This window comes from Gymnoscopelus braueri (assembly GCF_963280865.1).
Source record: "Gymnoscopelus braueri genome assembly, chromosome: 8".
In the NCBI taxonomy this organism is placed as follows: domain Eukaryota; kingdom Metazoa; phylum Chordata; class Actinopteri; order Myctophiformes; family Myctophidae; genus Gymnoscopelus; species Gymnoscopelus braueri.
The window spans coordinates 18,178,935-18,198,938 of NC_137609.1; the positions used below are offsets into that span (position 1 = coordinate 18,178,935).

Genomic DNA, 20,004 nt, shown 5'->3' on the forward strand with positions numbered 1-20,004 from the left:
AACAGCTATTACAGATTTTTTACTGCAGTCTATCGTGAGCATTGATCTAGACTAGAGCACTGTTTCCCAAACAGTGGGTCAGGAACCTTATGAGGGTCGCAGACCAATTTTTATGGGTCGTGAGTAAATACCCCTTTATTTATTCTTTCCTACATTTTGTTTTTAATTATTTCAAAACACTTGAAACACTTTAACAAGTTAAAAACAAATTCAAATGTTATTCAAAAGAACTCCATAAAAAAATTGTATTATTATTTATTATTATTAATTTGAGGGAAAAAAAATACTTTTATGAAGTAGTAAGAATAGCAGCTCTTTTCACTAGTTTAGGTCCCGGGGGGACATCAAATTTCTCTTTTGGGTCTCGAGCTAAAAAGTTTGGGAACCAATGATCTAGAGTACTGTTTCTCAACGTCTGGACCGGGGCCCGCCAGTTGTTCAAATGGACCCTTATGGGTCTGCAACTCTGAGAGTGTACAAATGTAACCAAATGGACCCGCAAGTCCATTTGGTTCTATTATGTACACTCTCAAGGCCCTATTTTGAGGGCGCCACTTGCGCTAGGTCTTAACTTGCACAGTAGGGGTGTATCCCAGCCTGCTATTTTCAGGACGCTAACATGCCCGTTGCGCCGAGTGCAATGCTCTAAACGGCCCCCGAATTAGTCCTGGTTGTGTCTTGGGCGTTAATAAAACCAATCAGAGTGTCGGCTGCCATTGCCTTTAAGAGACAGCTTGTGCCAGGCACATTCCTTATCCTAATCAGTGGATTCAAGTAGTGCTGGCATAATGTCTTTGGGGCTATTTGGAGTTGGCATAGCCAATTTCATACATGTAACACTTGCCTGGTCTGTGAAAGGTTGGGGGGGAATTTCCTGGCAGGGAAATCTATATTTCCGAATAAATTCCACCTCCTTTAACCTTTTTTGCAAAGTCAGTGAGGTCAAACTTTGCTGGAATAGTGCTTTTGGGGCTGGCATTGCCATTTCTAATGGATGTACCACTCACCTGGTCTGGGAAAGGGGAGGGGGCTGGGGCATTTCCTGGCAGGGAAATCTGTATTGGAGAATAAAGCCCCCCTCCTTTTCTGAGTTCTGGAATCAGTGGGTTCAAATAGTACAGTTCCATTTGTACCCTATCAGAGTTACAGACCCTTAAGGGTCCATTTGGACCCCTGGTGGACCCCGGACCAGAAATGTAGAAACTGTTATAACCAGACATTACTATTTTACGTGGCCATGGTACAATGATCTATAAAAAGCTCCGGAGTGATGGGTAGACCCTCCAGAAAAACGCGGGCAAAAATCCTTGATTATGCGGGCTAAAACTCTTGATTATGCGGGCTAAAATCCTTGATTTTGCGATGAAATATGTTATTTTTTTTGCAATTTTATGCGGTGAAATTGCGGGAAGTTGCGAAATATGCGGAAAGTTTTGAAATATGCGGCAATATGCGAAAAGTTGCGAAAAAATTTAAATATGTGAAAAGTTGCGAAATATGCGATGCGAAGCGCATATTATGCGATGCAATTCGCATATTATGCGATGCAATGCGCATATTATGCGATGCAATGCGATTATGCGATCGCATAATCGCATTTTTCTGGAGGGTCTAGATGGGGCCATAATTTATGAAGCCACTGTGACACCATTGTTTGTATTACAATCTAACCTATTATAGTTAATATCGTAATTATCTCCAATTTATAATAAATGTTTAACAATTTCATCATGGATTGTTTAGCTACAGATGAATCAGTTAGATGTCAAAATACCTAAATACCATTAGCAAATCAGCGATACATGATGAATCACAGTTTATTCTAAAATTGCTGTCTTGTGTAATGTTTTACAAAATCCTTTTCTTAAAAATGGTATCCATATGCTGTGCATGTAGTCTGTTTAGGTCTGACCAGTATGGCTGTTACTTCACCCTTAGTACAGTAGGTTTAGTAGTACATAAGTAGGCCTACATATAGTTTGCTACTTCCAGGGGGCTTTCTTTAGTCACAGTAATGTATAGGTTAACACTACCTGAGATGCTAAATCTAATTAGAGGCTCACCAAAGCAACAAAGTGCCCAGCCAAGTTGTTGCCCAGTGTATTTGTAAGTGCCAATACTTGTTGCGAACGCGGAAGGAGGCGCGGCGAAGCCGCGCCTCCGACCAAGTGGAGCTTACTATATCATCGTGCTTGCGTTGTGTGTCTGTCTGTCCCATATTTATGGTCTCCTTCCGTCTGTGTTCACGCTCTCATTCTCTCATTGGCTGAAATGCCAGCAGCTGCACTGCCTGGATACAGCGTGTGTTCACGCTCTCATTGGCTCGCGCCCCCATGTCACTCGAAACTCCGTGCTGAAATGCCAGCAGCTGCACTGCCTGTATACAGCCGACAGAGTGCGGCAGAGTGCACTACTACAGTGTGGTTGAAATATGGCAGCCACAGTCAATCTGCGTTGACTGCAAACGCCTCCAGCGTTCGCGCGTCTTACTTGTGTAATACTATTCTGGCAATACTAAGAAATCCTTCAAAGAATTCAGAAACATCTATCATCATTTGATCAAATTCAATATGTATTAGTTACAGTATGTGATAATGATAATGATTTCAATGGTCTCAATATAGTGGCAGATTTGTTTGATGTGTGTAAGACTTGTGATATAAAGTTTGAATAAATGGAAAACCTGGAAAGTAGTTTCAATAGTAGTTTCATAATATTCTTCCATTAGAGTAAATCTGGGGTTTTGATGGATGTGTTGCTGAAGGGAAAGGCTAATATCTACAATTGCACACAAGAGTTAAGCTGCTCTTGTCAGCACCAACTATTACAACATGGTCTGTTATAATCTGCAATGGAATCAAGACATATAGTCTTTGTCTGAGTAGTTTTAGAACATTTTAATATCTTTCTGTTATAATGAAACTTTAAATATGATTATTTGAACTGGCTTTTAGGTCAGTCTTAAAGGACTTGTGCTTACCCACTTAAACCCTCTAGATTCAGTAAATTGGACCTGAGTTGGCTCTGTACTTGGTCTGCTCTTGTTTCCTTCTACACCAAATATCCTTGCCAGAAATAGTCGGAACTACAAGCTCACTACCCGTCGCTTTGCGACACATTCCAACGCGTCGTGCAGCATGCACGACGCGTTGGGCATGCACGAAATCGTCGGGCTTGAGCCCCTGCCCTTTTACCTGTTGCTAAAAAAAGTGCCCTCTCCAGACTGAAAAAAAAAAAAAAGGAAGAAGAATTCAACTGCCCCTAGCGGCCTAACGGTAAGGCTGACGGAAATGCCAGTGGATGTGTTGGATGCAGCTCAAAGTGAACTTTTCTCAGGCATCTAGTTTGTCGCCGTACGATTTTCCTAGCCCGTGTTATTAAAGAAAAACGGGCGACAATGGCCAAAAATCGGCGATCGAAAATCGGCGAAAGTGGCCGTTTTCAAGATGTTTTGGCCATTATCTCTGGAATGGAATGTCCAATCTGCTCAGTTCAAAGCTTGTTGGGTGCGCGACTTTGAGGCCATTAAGCACGCAGTGATACCTTTTCGGGTTTTTGGGCCTAAAAGTATGATAATTGTCCGTGGCGTGAAACAAAATCCCAAAAGTGCCCTTTTGAAATTCCAGCCCCTGCCTCTCCAAATCCTTCTGCACGTTCCTGTCGTGCAATATGTAAAATACTTTACTGTTTGTCTTCATGGGCTTACGTGTGCACTTGTGTTTGTGTTCCCAGCAGAGGGAGCCGAGTAGCTCAGAGCCCGGTGGGACAGAAGAAGCAGAGAGCAGTGTCAAGACCTCTGAGGTGCGTACCTTCTTTAGGGCAGATGTGTTAACCCAGTGTATGCCTTTGTGTAATTGTGCACGGTCAAATACTTGTGTTTGCTTTGATCTGACTGGTGGTTGGTGACAGCACACAGTATCACATCACGTTCATCATTTTGTCATGGTCAATGCCTCTTTGGTTCCCCCTTTCATAATCTCATTGTATGATTTCACTTGGTGATGATTAGCCATGGGATGGTACACCAGTTCCAGTATAATGTATTTTTAACACCTTCCACCCTTGCAGCTACTACCTGATCCCTCAAGAAGTCACTTAGCTCCATAATCCACACATCAATGAACTCACTGAAGTAAATGAGCTTATCTCTAGGCCAAGGACAAGCAGTCTGTCCAAAGGCTTAGGTCTACATTCCCTTTTCCCAAACGTCTGTTTGTCATTCCTGTAAGAATTCATACAAGTATTTGATCTGTGTATGGCTCTCAGTAGTTTAAAAGGGGAAAAGAAGTTCACTGTGTGAATATGGCGAAATGCATTGTGTCTTCATCCTCAAAGTAAACATGATCTATAATAAACATTTACTGTACAGGAGAGTCATACAGAAACAGTACTTGCCATCAAGTTTAAATAGGCCAATACGGTGGTTCTAATATCCATGCGATGTCACTGGTTAATTTATCGATGAAGTCATGGCTTTCCATGCAGAACTTTACTTGAAAAGATATCATGTCAGTGTCAAGTTAGGTTAGAGGGTCAGGTCAGGCTTAGGATTGATTCTGGCGTATTGTCCCATCACTGTCAGTGACAAAGCAGCGATGGCCACGTATTGTGTCTTCCTCTGAGCGACAGGCCAGACAAGAGGAGGTCAGCATTCGTTCACCCTAATGCAATAAGGAGAAGCTTCCTGAGTCGCATATACTGACAAGATTAGCTCTGTGGCGCTGGAAGGGAGAGCGTGAGGGACAGTATGTTCGGCAGCAGCGAGAGCGAACCAGGACTGTACGGCCACAGCGTACTCCACAAATGAAAGCGGTAATCAAAGTCGAATTCAGCAATGCATCTCTTCACCGGGAATGCCGATCCCCCTGCTGCAAACAGGTACCAAGAATGTCGGGGTGAGATGTATGGTGGGGCCGTGGAGGATGGCATGGGATTGGATGGGGATGTTGGCTGAAGTAGGGCTACAAGTTAACTATCGATTATTTTCTTGCTGATTATTCTATCGACAACCTTTTCGATTAATCGAATAATGGAGATGGTTATTTACTTTTTAAATATACGTATATCAATGAATCACTTACGGTATTTACTATTTTCTATTATGTTGCAGTGTCGTGCAATTTTTTTTTTAATTGCCGATCTGCAAGCTCACAACGCGATAGCCTGGCATGACCAGACTTTTTTTTTTTGCTCTGGCAGATTTGTCTGGTTTCCAGGCTAACAACGCGATGCAATGGTTGTGAGCTTGTAGATCAGACATTTTCCCTATGTTTGAGGGTTTTTGACATTTCGTGAAATGTTTTGCCTATAATGACATGCCCGAAATGGGGATCAATTATTAATCAATTATTTTGTTAAATGATCAATTATCGATAAAAAAACATGTATAAGCGATTTAATCAATTAGTTTGATTAACTGTTGCTCCCCTGAAGAACAATAGTTTTTTGGGAAGGGAAGGTGTGAGAGCTGAAATTGTGAGTCTAAACACCAGGGAGTCCAGGCAGGTATTCCAGCCAAGTTGAGTGATGACGGTAGAGCCTGATAGGGTATTGATTCCTCATAGGACGACACAGAGAAACTGAGGAGTTGGAACTATTTCAGTGACATATTATGCTACATAATAATATCTCCTTCTCTGAGTGTAACGTCACACTCTTCACACACCTGTCACTTAGATTGACTGCTTGGCATTACAGACTAGTCTAGGCTGCAATAATTGCCTTTGAGATGTACTGTATAACCAGTCATATCGACTGATACTGTACATACTGTACAGTACAGTAGAAGGTTGGGAAAAAATGTAAGTAACAGGTGTGTAAAGTCGTAAGGATAAGGCATATAGTGATAGACAGATCTTTTTCTAATAATGGTATATATGGCTGTGACTATAGTATGTTACTAAAGGTAGCTAATTACTTGTGTTGTCTCTAAAACATTGCCAACATGATCTTCCCATAGTGATCACATACTGTGTTGCAAGTCCTCCCACGAATGACATCAGTGTATTTTAAACAGGTTGACAGCATATTATGTGAAACAGGGCATTATAGCCACTGTGTGTGTGTGTGTGTGTGTGTGTGTGTGTGTGTGTGTGTGTGTGTGTGTGTGTGTGTGTGTGTGTGTGTGTGTGTGTGTGTGTGTGTGTGTGTGTGTGTGTGTGTGTGTGTGTGTGTGTGTGTGTGTGTGTGCACGAAATGTTCCATTGTCACAACATGGCTGAGAGTGAGAATACCTTGTGGGCAGTTGTAGAGGAGTATTGTGCAGTGTGCACCTCCCAGCTCAGTTTAATTACTTTGTAACCATTTAGCAAACATGTTTTTTAAGGGAAAACATTATTATTATGGATGTAATAAGTAAACACAGTGATGCTCTGGCAAATACATGGACATTGTATTTGAACACATATGGACAAACTCGCACCTTGACATGAACACAGAGAATACACACATTTACACACTTTTTTCTTCTTAAAATTGCTAAATACAACGCAGAAGTACTTAGTATCGATACAATTGATTATTTACATTACAAAACGATACGATACAAAGTAAAGTGATACGATATGTTGCGGTTTACATATCGATATAGTTGGATCGTTGAACTTAAAATCAATACAGTAACTGTATCGTTACACCCCTAGTACGGGTACATTATTTTGTTCTGGTTCTTCAGACATTGTAGCATTAATAATAATAAAGAAACATAACAGGAAATAATGAATTAAGTAATAAATAGTAATCCAAAATTAAGTAAATCAAAATGTTTTAGCTAAGGAACATTTCAAGTCAGTGGTCTTAAGTATGTGCTAGTAGGGGAGGCACATAGAGATGTGAGGGTTAAAAGACACATCCAGTCAGGATGATCAACAGCAAAGTACTGTAGTGGCTGTTGGGTGGCAATGGCTCAGGAGTTAGAGCGTCGATTGGGAATCGGAAGGTTCCAGTTTGATCCCCGGTTCCCCCTGGGTTAGTCTTGAGCAGGTTGATGATTGCATGGTTGCATCCGCTCTTGGTGTACGAATGTGTGAGTGAAAGGGTGGATGTAATGCACATGGTAAAGCGCTTTGGATAAAGCTGCTACATACAGTAAATGCACCGTTTACCATTTAGTTATGCCTGCAGATTCACACAGCAATGATAGTTACAAATTGGTATTATCTGTAGAAGTTTGCCTTTATCCAGCAAACAAATAATGAAAAAAGGACTCACCTACTGCACACTCTTGTGTAATGTCGTGCATATGTATGTAAACTTAAACTTGGCCGTGGTATAACGTGGTGCAAACCTTTGCTTGAATTATCAGTTGAAAGTGACATATTGTCTGTTCACAATGAAGAAGCCTGATGTCTCTATCTCTTTCTCTCTCTTATCTGGCTTGCGCAGATAGGCCTTTCAAGCGGGAGGAAGACGAAACAGGATTAAACATTTGTGTCAATAATTGTTATCTGTAATTCTGTGTAATAATTATAAATATTCATAGACTTATAGTAGTTACATTTATTACATTTTGTCAGATATTTATTTAAAAATACATTTAAATATGCTTTGGAAACCCCTGTTTCAAGTATGTGTTTTGAATGTACAGTACCAATATGCTCCCATCCTATAAAAAAGAAAACAGTAAAGGAATAAGTACAGCATTGTCTTTTTCCCCCTCAAGTTGCAGAAGGATTTTATTTGTTGTTTGAATTGTGACTGCTGTTGCTGAAAACCAAAAGTACCTTACATTTTACAGTAAACAGACTCTGTTAGATCTCCCTAAAACATAGATGTAATATGGTTGTGTCAAGAGGGTAGGACTCAAGTGCAACAACCGGAGGCAGAGCCAGTTGAAATGCAATGAGTTTATTAACAAGAGACAAGGCTTGCAAAGAGGCGAGGCAGGCCGATCTTCACGTTATCATCCTATATTGAACGGGGCCATTATCACTGTTATCAACCCATAGCTATGGGCCAGTAGGTCCCTACTGGTCTACCAGGAGGCTCTGGTAGACTGTTATCAGCCCTAACGTAAGTCCCGGAAAAGACGCGTTGTGATTGGCCGGAAAAGACGCGCTGTGATTGGCCAGTAGTCACTTTGATTGGCAGTTGGGACCAAATTTTCCCAAAATATGATTTACAATTCTGTGTCTATCGGGACATAACTCGGACGGTGCTGAGTCGGCAGAAGCGAACTTCGCAGCGTGTATTTCAATGTGACTCCGCCCCTTGACAGCACATGCGTTAACATTGAATCACCCATAGAATGGCTGATAACAGCCTACCAGAGCCTCCTGGTATACCGCACATTCTGTAACATTGAATCACCCATAGAATGGCTGATAACAGCCTACCGGAGCCTCCTGGTAGGCCAGTAGGGACCTACTGACTGGACCATAGCTATGGCATGAGAACGGTGATAATGGTCCCATTCAATGGGATGAGAACATAGGTATCGGGGTGGTACAGTACATGAGGTAGAGAGTGTTTCTCATGCATTTTGAACAGTTGTTCCAGACGTTGGTCTCGGAAGCTGTTGTTCAGTGCTTTGTTTATCCAATTCAACGTGGCGCATTTTTAAGATTCTCTCGAGGCAAGACCAAGTGCTGTACCATGTAGCTTTATAGTTTATACCCTCCTTAAAGTTCATATTTTCATCAAATACAAACTAAGCTAAGATAAGTTCTGGTATACTTTAAAGGCATACTGTAGATCCAAACTGAACATATATTACATATGGTCACACTATTCAGCACTTTCTAAAGTGCATATAGTAATCAGAATTTTCTCATTATTAATGGATAATCTCCAATTATTACAATCTCCAATTATTACACCATAAACTCCTAATACTGTCGTTACCATTTTCTATAGGTCAATCTCACTTTTACCCATCAACATAATATTATCAGCATATACAGTAATAGAATACAAACATTTATAAAATCAATCAATATGCCTAAATGGGCCTGCTTAATTTCTTGGGCTAAATTATATTATTATAATATTATTATAAAGAGCAAATAAAGTGGGAAAGAGCACCTCTCATTGGTGGCATTATAAAATGTACCAATGATACAAGGACAAATGAGTTCACAAATACTAACTCAATTGTACTGTAAAATAAAATCTATATTAATCCATCCATTTATAATAATCATACACCTGAGAAATTATGCATTTGTTTGTAGAAGAGATCTAATCTATGCGGGATATATACCTAAAAGGTACTTATTTATTTATAATGCAATTTCATATCATTTTCCTGCTGCTAAGCTTGCAAGATGAAAGATAGCCTCAAACATAAAATATTTACACATTGTTGCATAAGTCATTGTACTGGGACTTGCATCTACTCGGTATGCGCTGTGAGAACGATATGGAAACATAATGCATCTGAGGAGTGTGAAGTAGCCCACCACACATTGCTGGAAGTGCATGCATAATAATTACAACTGTACACTACTGGACAATCAAATATTTGTGCTGGAATGGAAAGCCATGATTGAGAACCATTTCAATGGTTCTCAATCTCTCTTTTCATGTTTTTTTGAAGGTATGCTAACTTGTCAAGTGGCATTAAAGTTAACAATAGATAACGTTAGCTCACAGGACTGAAATGCTTAATTTATTTTCTGTTGTATGATGGTGTCACGCACTGAAAATAGCCTATCTATGAGCTTGTAGAGAGCTCTATACGAACTTGTGGATAGGCTATTTTTGGTGCATAACACCGTAGTACGGAAAAGTATAAATCAGGCTATAGTGCATGGTGAAGCATCCTTGTTACAGTATAAACTCAACCCTAAGTTTACAAAATACATTTCTCTATACTTCATTTCACTTTCTTTTAAATGAGTGCAGCAATCTAGACAGCTGCTACCAGTTCAGTCAAGCTATATGAATTATTAATACTTACTGTAATACATAATACGCTATAATCCTATCCTACAGTTCATTCTGCTTTCCCCTAGGTAAAGCAGTGTCTTCAAACCTAAAAGCTTGTGCCGACCCAACTGTATTGTGTAGGAATGAAGGGGTCGAGCAATAAAACTGCTTTAGAAAGTACCAAAATATTTGTATGTGAATCTTCCTTCATCTTTATTGTAGTTGTTCTTTATTTGTCTTCATTTCAAACCTGGTTTTACTAGGGTGTTCATCCAGTGTTTTCTTGCTACATGAATAATAATGAAAGTATTAGAATGTGCAGGACACACACACCAACTGCTAAAATCTTTGCTATCAAACTCATCAACGCTCACACACACATGCGCACACACAAACACTCATACTAACTGAAATTACGGTGTGTTACTCACTTCTAGTCAGCCTGACATAGTGGCTAAAGCCTGATTCATTCTTAGTTGTGGACAGTTGCCGTACGCTGAAAATGGCAGATCTACAAGCTCACAACACCTCCTGCCGTGACAAGCATTGTGAGCTTTTAGATTGGCAATTTTCGGTGTGCACTGCGCACAACCAAGTCTAAACCAGGGGTAATAGCCAAGTGAGACAGAGAGCATGGGAATCAAATTCCTTCCGCTTAACTGGCAGCAGTACTGCTGTCTTCCACTCTGCTCTCTTCCCCCCCCCCTCTCTCTCTCTCTCTCTCTCTCTCTCTCTCTTACTCTCTCTCCGTCCCCTCTCTCTGTCTCTCTCTCCCTGCACGCCGCTGCTCAGTCGCTCAGCAGGAGAGAGGGCAGAGCAGAGGAGGAGAGGAGCCTGTCTAAAGCAGGAGAGAGAGAGAGAGAGAGAGAGAGAGTGGATGAACGGCGAGAGGGAGAGGAGCTCAGGAATGCTCTTGGGTCGGAGTAAGGGGCCAAGCCAGCGGCTCACTCGCTTGTCGCGCGCGCTTGCCGTGCGCGCTGCACGCGCGTGTCGGTTGATGACGCTTGGCAGCCTCTGAGATGGCGTTAGGAATCCTGATTGCCTTCAGCGCTGTGGAGGAGGCATCCCGTTTCCCACAGGGGGCCCACATGCAGTAGTGTCTGTCCGCCGTACCCTTCCTCGCCAACGAGCGCAAGTGTGTGCGTCTGTGGTGTGCATGTGCGTGTGTGTGTGTGTGTGTGTGTGTGTCTATGTATGTGTGTGCACATGCAGCAGCTTCGGTCCCCTTCTACTTCTTCTTCTTCTTCTCATCCTCCTCTTCAGCAAACTCTCTTTTTTCTCTATTAATTCTTTTTCTTTTTTCACACTGCTATTCTATTCTTTTAGTTGTTTTTTATGTGTGTGTGTGAGAGTGAGTGTGTGAGATTTCAGCGGCGGTGGCCATGAGTTTGAACATAGGTTGAGAGCTCTTTTTTTCCCTATCAGTATGGATTGCCTTTGCATTGTCACTACTAAGGTAAGATGCTCAGTTTGAATGAGTGATTGACTGGATTATAGAGAGAGAGAGAGAGATTGAGAGAGAGATTGTTGGAGAATGAAAGGCAGGAGGAAAGAAGCTTGGTCTGTGCAGTGGTTATTTCTGGATGTTTGTGCTCCATGTGTGCGAGCCAAAATCCTCAATGTAATGTAACTGTGAGAGTGTGAAAATGGACACAGATGGACCCGTATCGACCCTGGGTCAATTTGTGTCCTTGGAGTGTGTGTGTAGGAAAGGGCAATACGGTATATCGATATTATATTGACATCGTGACATGATACTGTACTAGGTATCGTCTCTGTCGAGGTGGAAACCTCATATATCTAAAACTGCTACTTTTCAGGATTCAAATTAAAAAATAGCAAAAGTAGTAGATCAACAAGCTCGAAACGCGTCGCTTCGCGTTTCCAGCTTGTGGATCTGCTACTTTTGATGCTTTTGTGTGACAATGTAGTGTGATCTGAAGTAGGGGCGTTAATTACGAAAAAGTACCAAAGTTAGAATTTGGAGATAATTTTCGGTGCACAACACCGGCGGACAACTAAGCTTAAATCTGACTTCAGAGTTAAATAATTTTACTTGTGTGCACAAACAACATATTTTTGGGTCACTCACTTTGGCACCAGTGTCTTTGCCTCATCACTATGCGTTGCGAAGGGAATAATCTAATAACTGACTGTTGCCAAAGGATGTTTTCATATGCAGCGTGTGTGTGTGTGTGTGTGTGTGTGTGTGTGTGTGTGTGTGTGTGTGTGTGTGTGTGTGTGTGTGTGTGTGTGTGTGTGTGTGTGTGTGTGTGTGTGTGTGTGTGTGTGTGTGTGTGTGTGTGTGTGTGTGTGTGTGTGTGGGGGTCCGTGTGTGAGTGTGAGAGTGTGAGTGTGTGTGTGCTTTTCATGTTTTCGAGTGTGAATACGCATGTTTGTGTTTCGGTATGAATCACTCCTTCCCTCTTTGTGTGTGTGTGTGTGTGTGTGTGTGTGCGTGTGCGTGTGCGTGTGTGTGTGTGCGTGTGCGATTTGTTAAGATAAAGTATAAGATAAACCTTTATAGATCATTGGAGGGAAATTCATATGTTGGGGTCTCTTCTTGCTCCATCAGTAGTTCACCACCAGCTGCTTGGTCTTTCTGATGTTGTCCTGGAGATGATTATTGTCACACACCTCTCTAAGAAGCTCTCTACCAGGCCTCTGTACACCTCCTTGCCCTCAGCTGCAGCTTACAGTGCTGGACAATAATGAAGTACATTTACTTTAGTACTGTACTTACTTAATTATGGATTTTTTTAGTATCTGTACTTTAGTTTAGTATTTGTTTTTTTTAATACTTATTAGTTTCACTCCACTACATTTTCAAGGCAAATATTGTACTTTTGACTCCTCTACATTTCTAAGAAGGGAAAAAGCTAGTAAACGATGATTCTTAAACCTCTGTTTGAGAAAGGTTGAAGCTGAAATACAAGTTGTTGTTTTTTAAGGCCTTTTCAAGGCCTTTTCAAGGCCAACTTTCAAAGTTGGGGCCAGCAGTTGCGCCAATTGGAAAGGAGCGGAAAATGAAGGGGATGAAATTGATAATAATAATGATAATATTATTGCAGCAATTTATTGTCATTATGGTGTGTGTGTGTGTGTGTGTCCCACACACATCACAATTGGGGCCACAGCCGAGGCTATGGCTATTTGGAAGTCCTTGGCATGGATACATTTGGGAACCCCTGTCTTTGGGTACCGTTCTGCACTGTCTGTCTGCCTAGTGACATGTGACAGCAGCACTTCAAACTTCTGTCACCCAACGCACTGGTTTTCAATTACTTTTCTTGTTTGTTTTTTGTTTAACTGGACTCATTTCCCCCTGCGTTTCCCCATATTACAAAACACAATGCTGATGATTGAAAACATATTTCATCATTCAACATTTTGAAAGACAATTGTGAAGATTTAGTTAATGGTGTCTTTATTATTTTCCTTGTTCCTTGTGTTGCTGAAAGATGCAGAATGGACGTTACATGAAACTAGGCTGTTGTATAACTACAGTTTTCACATCAAAGTGAAGTCTGCATTGACCATATTCTGAGTGAACCTGGTTGAGACCTGGTTGAAAAATCTCTATTGAGTGCTTTACAGCCTAAGTTTAAGCAACATAGCCTATGTCCAGAAAGACAGTTCCACCCATCATTGTTGAGGACAAATGTACTCTCTCTTTTTCTCTCTCTCTCTCTCTCTCTCTCTCTCTCTCTCTCTCTCTCTCTCTCTCTCTCTCTCTCTCTCTCTCGGTCACTGTTTGTTTGTTTATTCTATTTAATTTTTTTTCTGTTTTCCTGATCTATCAGAGCACACATAAACTCACATGTGGCTGGGGCAGAGAGTCACATGGACAATTACGATGTTGATTCGCTGGAAATATTCACGCTTGTTTTGTGTTCAGTGTGTGGAGCCATTACTGAGAAAGCCAGCATGTGCTGCCTCCCCCAGCACATGCCCCAGCACAAGTGGTTCACATCATGTGCCTCTATGTTGTGAAGAACTGCATGGGTGAGGTCAGGGGTAAACCGTAAACTGTGGTTGAACTGAACTGGCCTGTTGTTGTGGAAATATGTCGGACACTTACAAAACACACTAATCACTTCAGCCCTATATATATTTCGGCCATTTGAAAATAGCAGATCTACAAGCTCATTGTGAGCTTGTAGATCTGCTATTTTCAAGAGATGCTTTTATACATTTTAAACTTCTGAAATGGGACATTCTGCACAATGAGTACTTTTACTTTTGGTACTTTCAAGTACATTTTGATACCAGTACTTTTGTACTTTTACTCAAGTACATTTTGAATTCCAGACTTTCACTTGTAACAGAGTATTTCTACATTGCACAACGTCACTTCCACCCACTCTTTCTTGGAGAAAGAGAGACCAGAGAAACTTTTTCCCCCACTACTGTCCAAAGGTCGCCACGGGCACTTTTGCCGAACGTGCAGTGAATGCACGTCGGCTTGATTTCAGTCCGCAGGCGGACGGATAGTAAATTCGATGGACAAAACGCGAAAAAATTGTCTCCCCCTCCGCTCCTGTTGTCTGCCCATGGGTCTTATGGAGACCTTGTGTGGGCCTTGAAGTGGTTCACATCATGTGCCTCTATGTTGTGAAGAACTGCATGGGTGAGGTCAGGGGTAAACCGTACACTGTGGTTGAACTGAACTGAATTTAGAGTCCACAGCAACTTAGAGTTGCTGTGGAGGAATGTGAATGCATGAAAGGGGATGTTCGCAAGGTTTTGTGTTGTCAATATTACACTGTAATGACCGGAAAATAGCTGCAATTCGTAACGCTGTCCTACCTGGGATTTTGAAGTGCCAACGTTTCTAATGTTAACCTATTCTCAACCTGTAGGCCGTGGCCCACTGGCGGGCCGTGAGGATATATTACAAGTGGGCCCCCAAATAATTGGCAAAACACTAAGATCTTAATGATAATATAACACAAACGGTTATGTGTAAAAAAAAGAAAAGAAACACATGGTATGTTTTCTTTAAAACCTAGAAAAAAAAATTAATTTCATGCGGCCCCAGATGCCGTGTTAAGTGGTCAGATGGGTGGGCGGCGAGCGCTTTTGAGATTTTTCTAGTGGGCCCTGATCCAGAAAAGGTTGAGAACCACTGACCTACAGTAATACAAAAAGCCCATCTGAGCAGAGGATGAATTGCACTTTTGATACTCCTCGTCAACCAGTAGTGGTCCTATAGCTGACCACAGGGTGTACATGTCTCAATAGAAGAGCAGGTACACCACCTCCAGCCACCACATGTTGTGCTAGTTATTGTATTAAGTTAATACTCTACCATACAGATTGGTTATAATAATACTATTGTTATATTCATTAACCCATTCAATCCGGGAACGCATCTGTGTCATTTTAGATTTTTTAGCTATAACCATTATTTTTATACTTATACTATACACACACAAAAATAGCAGATATACAGATGAGCTTGTAGATCTGCTATTTTTGAAAAAGTCTTTGAATACATATATTTTTGGGAAACATTTTTAACTCAAATCTTTGCTTCTGGGGGTGGGGGGGGGGGTCCCTGGAACAACATATTTTGGGACATTTGTTGAGATATTTGACAGTTACAAATGTTTGCTTTTAAAAAAAAAATATATATATATAGCCAAAGATTTGCAAAAAAATCACGATTAAAACTAAATAGCAGATCTACAAGCTCATAGCGCTGCACTTGGTGCCGCGCTATGAGCTTGTATATCTGCTGCGAACCCCCCATCTCAAAAATATTTTTTGCCAGGGATTTTTCAAAAATAGCAGATCCACAAGCTCATAGCGCGGCTATGAGCTTGTATCTGCGCTTGTACTGTATCTGCTATTTTTGAATAGCCAAATAATAAAATATGGTTAAAGTGGTTAAAATGATTGCGTTGCTATATTAACACATTTAGCTGGGGACCCCCTGTTACCCCCCCCAAGGACCCCTGGGGGTCCCCGTACCCCACTTTTGAGAACTAATGGTATACGCTACAGAAACAGGAGATAGGCTCCTGCCCTATGGGCCTCATGGCTCGGTAAAGCTTACTTACTTACTTCCTGTATATTTGCACAGACACAAGCTGTTTTCTTCACCTTATCATTGAAGGATGCACTACACTTCTGACCTTGACAGATACTGACTGGCAGTGTTGTTGTATATAACTGATGAATACAGAATACAAAAGATGAATACAACTTGAAAATTTAACTCAAAATGACTAGCAGCTTCTTGTTTTGTCCATCCGTCACAGAGGAGACTTCTGTACATAATACATTAACTTTCCCTCTTAGCCCATTCAAACCGGGAATGCGTCTGTGTAACCACTTTAACCATTCTTTTATACTTTGGCTATTCCAAAATAGCAGATATACAAGCTCATACCGCACTATGAGCTTGTAGATTTGCTATTTTTAGCAAATATACATTTTTATCCCACTATTTTTGTAACCCATTTTTTCACCCAGTGCCAATTGCCTATGTAATCCTGGGCGCTACATTCCCTCTGCCAGCCTAGGGAGAGCCTTGAGCAGAGCTCATGCCTCCTTCAATGCATGAGAGCTAGCAAGCCGCTTCTTATCACCCGACAGGGGGGAGGTTCCCTGGTTAGACGTAGCGCGTGGAAGGAACACGTTATTCCAACCAGTTCCTTTCCCCTCCATCAGGCGCCCCGGCTGACCAGGGGGAGGCAGTATAGAGACCAGGATTACTGCATGTTTTTGTGAGGGTACCTACCCTAGGAGACACGGGGAGAACATGCAAACTCCACACAGAGAGGCCCTTTCGCCAACCCCACCTAGGGTATGGGCACTGATGACGCGGAGGAGAGAAAAAAGGAAAAAAAAGGATCCCCAAAATGATATGTATTTGGCTGTGGTCCCCACATCTCAAAACATTTTTGTGCAGATCTACAAGCTTGTATATGTGCTATTTTTGAATAGCAATAGTCAAAGTATAAAATATGGTTAAAGTTGTTAAAATGACTGTGACGCTATATTAACTAATTTTGCTGGGGACCCCCTGGTACCCCCCCAAGGACCCCTGGGCGTCCCCGGACCACACTTTGAGAACCAATGCTGTAGGATGGTGGACTCGACTGTGTATGACATCATTAAGGGGGCTGACATCCTTTATGTAATGTTCAAGTGTAGCCCACACACACAACAAGGAATTCTATCAGCTGCAGCCGCATAGTAGGTTCCCTCGTCGCTGTCGGCTAGAAACCTTGTATGTCCAAAACTGTTACTTTTCAGGAAATGGAGAAAAAAAAAGAATCTGTGTTCCTTCCACTGGATCAAATGTAGTTATTATTCAGTCGCAAGCTCTTGTTAATACTTTTCATCGGTTGAATATTTATAAAACCCACAGACAGATTTAACCACTTTCACATTAAAATATATATCGTTGCTTTTGGGCAGAAATCTCCATATTCAAACTGTTATTTTTCGTGAATTAAAGCCCTACTTGATCATACTACAGCGTCACAAAAACGTATCAAAAATAGCAGATTGTTTGCGCCGCGTTTTGAGCTTGTAGATCTGATACTTTAGCTACTTTTGAATTTGAATCTTGAAAAGTAACAGTTTTTGAACATATGAGGTCTCCACCCGACAGATATATATATATATATTTTTTTGCAATCACACATCATCTGCCACATAGTACATACTGTACATATAAACAATAATCAGTCAAACAGTCATTATTATTTACTCTTGCCAACATCCGTTCATATGTCACTATTTCTACCATATCTTCAATACACTTTTTGGGGTCCGGAGAGGATGTGCTCTTCCATAATCTCAAAATATTTTGTGCGGCCGTGACCACCCCTACCTTTATGACTGTAAATCATATTTTGATACACCAGATATTTGTGTTTGATCCCCCAAGAGACATAATCTTGGTGAAACGGGTAACTCTATGTCCAAACATTTCCCTCTATATTCTATAACCTTTTCACATTAAAATAGCATATCTAACAACCTCACAACGCGTCGCAACGCATCATTATGAGCTTGTAGATCAGCTATTTATGCTTCATTTGTGTGACACTGTCATGTGAGCAAATAGAGTATTAATTTACCAAAAATATTTAAAAAGTTGAAATATGAGAAGAAAGGGAATTCTGCCGCGCCTCCTCAGCCAAGTGAAGGCCGTCTGTGGGCATTTTTAAGAACCACTTTTGCAACAAGCATTTGCGGAATGTCCTTGATTTTATCTTCTTTGTGTGTACTATGTGTGCTGTTTTTTGTTTCTGAGTTCTATTATACAGTTTGTGTTTCTGTTGATTTTCACTATTTGGATTGCTGTGTTTTTATCCCTATTGTATGTAAAGCACTTTGTGAGTTCTCTCTGTGAGAAGTGCTATATAAATAAAATGTACCTACTTACTTACTTAGTTACTTACCTTAATAAAGAGACTTATTGTTCGAGCCGCTCTAGGGTGTTCTTCTACGTTTGATGGACATATGAGGTTTCTGCCCGACAGCAACGCTCTGCTTTTGAAATGTATACAGTTTTTTAAAATAGCCATGTGTGTCATGGGAGAAGACAACCATAGGCCGGATTAATGGACAAAGCTGTTTCTGCTGGGTATCATGCACAGTACAGATGTGGTGGCACAAACTTTGTGACTGTTAGTTTTGCGCTGAAATGTCTCCAAAGGGGAGTCATAGATAGGTGTGACCTTGTAGAATTGCTGCTAATATGCTTTATACTGTAATGAGATGTTTCACACAAAGACTCAAGGTCCTGTCACGTCACATCTAAAGTGGAAATGGCTTGTCAAGTTTTCAGAAGAAACACAAGTATTTATTTATTTACTCCTTTATGTTACAGTTATAGGCCCATCCCAACACACCTGTTCCCAATTAATCCTTGATGTCTTGAAGTAACAACTGTACAGGAATGAATGTTCTACACAAAAAGGCTAAAGAGAAACTAAATAGAGAGAAAGGCAAATATGTTTAAATATATGTATATTGTATTTACACATACACATGACATACAGTATAGCCTACACACACAGTACTCATTATATATACATACATACATGTACTCATGTGCACATGAATACTTTAGGAAGCTGTCTAAATGGCTTTACTTGGTATAGTATAGACATTTACTTTTACCAAGTAAATGGCTTTACTTGGTGTTCAACTAGTAATGCTTTTATTTCTTACCTCGCTTATGCAGTGCTACCAAGGGAGGTTCTTGGCACAGATTATGTGCTTAGTCGCAGCCATCCACACGCGTTTCTGCTCTTAGTAAATCCGTCTTTAATGCTTAATTTACACTTAGTTGTGTGCCTGTGTTGCACTTTAAAAATAGCAGATGTACAAGTTTACGTGTCATGGCGTGACTCATTGTGTGAGCTTTTTTAGATCTCCTATTTTCTATAGCATAAATCAGGCCTAAGTTTTCCATTTGGGCTGGATTTAGCCTCCTCATGAACAAAGCTCTGGACATGGACATGAAGGTAGACTTTTTCTAGAAACTATGACATTGTGTATTGTCTATTAAATAGCTTCAAACCACTCTATTTAAGACTAGCCTCCATATTCTGACTGATATGAGTGTACAGCTGTACAGTAGGATAGCCTTCACGGTGTTGAATGGCACTATATTACAGTGCAGAAATATTGAGCTCTTCAAAAGTGCCCCATGAATCCATGCTGCCTGGTTCTCATTTGGTTGGCATCAAATCTTACACATCGTATTTATCTTGACCCACAATCCACTTCCCCAATTGAGTGTATCATGGCATAATGATGTGCAATTTACAATTCACGGCTATGTTATGTAATGCTTAGGGTGAGTACAGAGTGTTATGTACAGTAGCATGTGAGGGACAGACAGAGGAGAAAAGAGAGATGAAAAAGCACGCCTACACGAATGGGTTGATTCACTGCCACCATTGCTGTTTTTAGATTATCTGTCCAGTCTATATACAGACGTGCATGTGAGGAGGTACAGTAATGCACAGGAGGCTTTTCTCTCATGCCACTTAAACCACACACAACATATGCACGCACATGCCAGCAAACCAGCAAGCAGATCTGAAAAACAGAACGTGCTTGTGTGGATCGTGTGTGTAAGCACATAGATGGACAGACAGACAG

At 41.0% G+C, this 20,004-nt stretch overlaps 1 protein-coding gene across 6 annotated transcripts in view; it reads left to right on the top strand.

Annotated features, from left to right (window-relative positions):
* dlg2 (discs, large homolog 2) overlaps positions 1 to 20,004 on the top strand; it is a 204,717-nt gene that overhangs the window by 31,921 nt on the left and 152,792 nt on the right. For 4 of the 6 annotated variants that reach the window (XR_013933583.1, XR_013933584.1, XM_080435020.1 and 1 more), the window contains exon 4: positions 3,733 to 3,801. Coding sequence is in view for 3 of the 6 variants with exons in the window: in XM_080435020.1 (XP_080291146.1) it covers positions 3,733 to 3,801 (69 nt within the window). In the remaining 3 variants the exon portion in view is untranslated. Of the gene's footprint in view, positions 1 to 3,732; positions 3,802 to 10,975; positions 11,007 to 11,101; positions 11,324 to 20,004 lie in introns of those variants that run through there. The other 2 variants (XM_080435024.1, XM_080435022.1) reach the window with 2 other exon arrangements.